Source organism: Palaemon carinicauda, unplaced genomic scaffold (genome assembly GCF_036898095.1).
Source record: "Palaemon carinicauda isolate YSFRI2023 unplaced genomic scaffold, ASM3689809v2 scaffold640, whole genome shotgun sequence".
NCBI classification, from domain to species: domain Eukaryota; kingdom Metazoa; phylum Arthropoda; class Malacostraca; order Decapoda; family Palaemonidae; genus Palaemon; species Palaemon carinicauda.
This window is the reverse complement of record NW_027171917.1, coordinates 42,018-47,500: the sequence shown is the minus strand read 5'-3', so window position 1 is coordinate 47,500 and position 5,483 is coordinate 42,018. Positions and strand designations below refer to the sequence as shown.

At 34.7% G+C, this 5,483-nt stretch overlaps 1 protein-coding gene across 1 annotated transcript in view; it reads right to left on the bottom strand.

Annotated features, from left to right (window-relative positions):
* Positions 1 to 5,176, bottom strand: part of LOC137637306 (splicing regulatory glutamine/lysine-rich protein 1-like) — a 15,052-nt gene extending 9,876 nt beyond the window's left edge. Inside the window, exons 1-2 of the mRNA XM_068369546.1 lie at positions 5,007 to 5,176; positions 353 to 519 (exon numbers count right to left, since the gene is read on the bottom strand). Coding sequence (XP_068225647.1) covers positions 353 to 519; positions 5,007 to 5,176 — 337 coding nt within the window. The remainder of the gene's footprint in view (positions 1 to 352; positions 520 to 5,006) is intronic.
* Positions 5,177 to 5,483: the final 307 nt, after the last annotated feature.

Sequence of the window (5,483 nt, the reverse complement as noted above, 5' to 3'; positions counted from 1 at the left end):
ATAACTGGATGCAATGCAATGGAGTTCTGATTCCCTCATTTGTATGAGTTAGGGCTTCATCAACTTTCTCCTTCTACTTTCTTTTTCTTTTTCTCCTTTTTTTCTCTTGTAATTTTCTCTTTCTGTTTCTTCTTCCTCTTTTCTCTTTCTCCTTTCTCCCTTTCCTCTTTCTGGTTCTCCTTTCCCTTTTCTCTTTCCCCTTCTCCTTTCTCTTTTTCCTTTCTTTTTCTGCTTTACTTTCTCCTTTCTTTCTCCTTCTCCTTTCTCTTTCTCCACCTTTCTGTTCCTCCACCTTTCTCCTTTTCGCTTTTTTCTTTTTCTTTCCCCTTTATCTTTCTCCACCTTTCTCCACCTTTCTCATTTCTCTTGTTCCTTTCTCTTTCTCGTTCCTCTTTCTCCTGTCTCTTTCTCCACCCTTCTCTTTTTCCTTTCTCTTTCTCCACCCTTCTCCTTTCCCTTTTTCCTTTCTCTTTCTCCACCTGTCTCCTTTTCTCTTTTTCCTTTCTCTTTTTCCTTTTTCTATTCGGCAAGCGTTTTCCCAATGAGCTAATTAAGTCGTCGAAAGTTTTTATCAGTTTTCAATTTTATAAAGTTTTGTGTTTAACGAAGTTTATATTTTCGTTACTGCCTGATTCCACTACTTTCCTTTTTCAATATTATTTCATTTTCCATTACATTTGAAGGAAGTTATTCTAAATCCATTATTTTCCTTTCTTCAATATTATTTTATTTTCCTTAACATAGAAGTGAGGGATTCTAAATCCATTATTTTCCTTTTTTTCAATATTATTTAATTTTCCTTAACATTTGAAGGAAGTTATTCTAAATTAATTATTTTCCTTTTTCTATATCATTTTATTTTACTTAATATTTGAAGGAAGTTATTCTAAATCCATTATTTTCCTTTTTTCAATATTATTTCATTTTCCTTAACATTTGAAGGAAGTTATTCTAAATCCATTATTTTCCTTTTTTCAATATTATTTCATTTTCCTTAACATTTGAAGGAAGTTATTCTAAATCCATTATTTTCCTTTTTCAATATTATTTCATTTTCCTTAACATTTGAAGTTATTCTAAATCCATTATTTTCCTTTCTTCAATATTATTTTATTTTCCTTAACATTTGAAGTAAGTTATTCTAAATCCATTATTTTCCTTTTTTCAATATTATTTTATTTTCCTTAAGATAGAAGTGAATGATTCTAAATCCATTATTTTCCTTTTTTCAATATTATTTTATTTTCCTTAACATTTAAAGTAAGTTATTCTAAAACCACTACTTTCCTTTTTCACTATTATTTCATTTTCCTTAACATTTGAAGTAAGTTATTCTGAATCCATTATTTTCCTTTTTTGAATAATTTATTTTCCTTAGTATTTAGTGTAAGTCATTTCAATTATTTTCCTTTTTTTCATATTCTATTTTTATTAACTTTCTTTTAGTGTAAGTGATTCTAAAAACAGATTCAACACTTCTCACACACACACCCTTTCCTCTCTGGGTATCCCCTGTCACCATGGTATGACTACTCCCTCTTCCCTCAGCCCGAGGGACGGGGAGAGGCCGGGAAGATATACGTCTGGCAATGGCACTGAGAGTGACTAAAATATATTTATATATGTATATATATGTACATATATAAATATATACAGTATATATATGTATATATATGTATATATATATACATATATATATACATATATATATTTATATATATATATTATATATATATATATATATATATATATATATATATATATATATATATATATATATATACATATATATATATATATATATATATATATATATATATATATATATATATATATATATATATATATATATATATATATATATATATATATGAGCGCTTGGTTTGCGGTGAGAGTGGGACTGAGAAAGGGATGTGTGATGTCGCCGTGGTAGTTTAACTTGTATGTTGATGGAGTGGTGAGAGAGGTGAATGCTTGAGTGCTTGGACGAGGATTGAAACTAGTAGACAAGAATGACCATGAATGGGAGGTAAATCAGTTGTTCTGGTTGCAGACACAGAAGAGAAGCTTGGCCGATTAGGGACAGAATTTGGAAGTGTGTGTGAGAGAAGGAAGTTGAGAGTTAATGTGGGTAAGAGTAAGGTTATGAGATGTACGAGAAGGGAAGGTGGTGCAAGGTTGAATGTCATGTTGAATGGAGAGTTACTTGAGGAGGTGGATCAGTTTAAGTACTTGGGGTCTGTTGTTGCAGCAAATGGTGGAGTGGAAGCAGATGTACGTCAGAGAGTGAATGAAGGATGCAAAGTGTTGGGGGCAGTTAAGGGAGTAGTAAAAAATAGAGGGTTGGGCATGAATGTAAAGAGAGTTCTGTATGAGAAAGTGATTGTACCAACTGTAATGTATGGATCGGAGTTGTGGGGAATGAAAGTGACGGAGAGACAGAAATTGAATGTGTTTCATAAAATTTACCAACTTCCAAATTTTATCAAACTCCAAATTTCATCAAATTTCAAATTTTACCAAAATTCAAATTTTATCAAATTCCAAATTTTACCAACTTCCAAATTTCATCAAACTCCAAATTTCATCAAATTTCAAATTTTTTCGAACTCCAAATTTCATCAAATTTCAAATTTTATCAAACTCCAAATTTCATCAAACTCCAAATTTTATCAAATTCCAAATATCATCAAATCTGAAATTTTATCAAATTTCAAATTTTATCAAATTCCAAATTTCCTTAAATCTCAAATTTCATCAAACTCCAAATTCCACTCTGTCTTATTACGCGCGTAAACCAGCACTTCTCACAATAGGCCTAACAACCATATCAAATTTCTCTAGATTTTCCAAGTTCAATATTGAGAGAAGCGTTGCTTCAGATTTCCAATTCAAAGGGAAAGACCTTCAATAAATTTCCCACTTTTAGAGTTAAGTGCTTCATTGGGTATCCAATTTCTTGCTTCAGTTATTTTCTGTCCTCTATTTTTGAGCTTCGTATAATAATAATAATAATAATAATAATAATAATAATATTCATCATCAGCATCTCCTCCTCTTACACTTGCTGACACAAAGGGCCTCGGTTAGATTTCGCCAGTCGTCTCTATCTTGAGCTTTGAAATCAATAGATCTCCAATCGCCCTCTCCTACTTCACGCTTCATAGTCCTCAGCCATGTAGGTCTGGGTCTTCTAACTCTTTTAGTTCCTTATGTAATAATAATAATAATAATAATAATAATAACTAGAGGGGCACTCAATAGAGCGTAGACCTCCGCCCTGGCAGCTTATTCATCGACGTTCTGTTAGACCGCGACCTTGACCTTTGACCTTGACCTTCCAAAATTTAATCCTTTTCAGCTTTTAACATAACAGTTAATCCATGTAAGTTTCATTACTCTACGATTAAAATTGTGGCCAGGAAGCTGTTCACAAACAAACACACACACACACAAACAAGGGGTAAAACATAACATCCTTGCAATTTCGTTGGCGGAGGTAATAATAATGATAATAATAATAATAATAGTCTCCTTTATATAATATAGGGCAAGCGTCTGACTACAATTATATATACTGTAAATTTATATATTTTTCCAAGACGTATAACTATTTGGTCTCTCCCCATCCCTTGTGTAAGGGGTAGAGGGAGTTGTCATACTCTGGCGATAGGGGTTACCCCGAGAGGAAAGGGGTGAGGGGGTGCGAAGGGTTGAATCTGTGCGTATGTGTGTGCATAGCTCTCAAAATATTTAGCCGTCATTTTTGACGGGCCGCGTACACTAATGATAATTGTGATTATTAGAATCGTTATTATTAATGTGATCCCATTTTCAAACTCATCAGTGAACTCAGAAAATAAATTGACTGGCGACGAAATCTTTGACCTGAAAAAGCAATAATAACTACTTGAAAGGACTCGAACCTTAATGAGAATGTAATGGACGCAATTTCTCTCTTTAATGGCACGTGTCAACCCCCCTCGAGGTTGCCAGATACCATTTTATTGGACGAAAGTAGAGGTTACCAGATGACATTTTATTGGAGGAAAGTAGAGGTTGCCAGATACCATTTTATTGGACGAAAGTAGAGATTGCCAGATACCAATTTATTGGTCGAAAGTAGAGGTTGTCAGATACTATTTTATTGGATGAAAGTAGAGGTTGCCAGATACTATTTTATTGGACAAAAGTAGAGGTTGCCAGATACCATTTTATTGGACGTAAGTAGAGGTTGCCAGATACCATTTTATTGGATGAAAGTAGAGGTTGCCAGATACCATTTTATTGTACGAAAGTAGAGGTTGCCAGATACTATTTTATTGGACGAAAGTAGAGGTTGCCAGATACCATTTTATTGGACGAAAGTAGAGGTTGCCAGATACCATTTTATTGGACGAAAGTAGAGGTTGCCAGATACTATTTTATTGGACGAAAGTAGAGGTTGCCAGATACTATTTTATTGGACGAAAGTAGAGGTTGCCAGATACCATTTTATTGGACGAAAGTAGAGGTTGCCAGATACCATTTTATTGGATGAAAGTAGAGGTTGCCAGATACCATTTTATTGGACGAAAGTAGAGGTTGCCAGATACCATTTTATTGGACGAAAGTAGAGGTTGCCAGGTACCATTTTATTTGGACGAAAGTAGAGGTTGCCAGATACCATTTTATTGGACGAAAGTAGAGGTTGTCACATACCATTTTATTGGACGAAAGAATAGGTTGACAGATACCATTTTATTGGACGAAAGTAGAGGTTGCCAGATACCATTTTACTAGCTTCATGGAGAAGGGCTTGGGTCCTAATCATATGTTTAAATGGTCAGTTTCTAAGGCGATTGTCGCTGTCCCTTGCCTCTGCCATTACTGTGTGCTAGAATGATGTGTTTGCGGGAGCCTATATAATGTACCTGACTAGTCAACAGCCATTGCCTGGCCCTCCCTGATCTTAGCTCGATGGAGAGGGCATTATGATATCCCATGCTCCTGCCATTCAGGAGAACCTTTTAGGAATCAAAACATCGTCCATCTTTCTTTGGCCACCACCACCTCTTACTCCGGATTCCAACACGCATCTTGTTACTCTTACCTCTTCGCGCTTGGTCCTCTTCCTCTTCAAACTTCTCTTTCGACCTCTTACGACCTCTTTCCCATCTTGTAACACAGCATCCATCTTCCCCCCCTTGGCCATCAGTTTAAATTGGCCCTCAAATATTTACCCTTCTCAAAGACCTTCACCTCACTCAACCTTCGTATTGTTGATGTTCCTCTCGTCTTGGATTCTTCTTCTTCTTCTTCTTCTTCTTTTTCTTCTTCTTCTTCTTCTTCTTCTTCTCGCCGGGGAATTTTTCGGACTCCTGGGCCTTCCTGGGACCTGGTGGGGTTTATGATTCGTTTTTTTTTTTTTTTTTTTTTCTGGGTGATTGTGACAGATTTCATTTCACTTTGTGGTTTACTTTCGTATGTTTTGGAGATTTTTC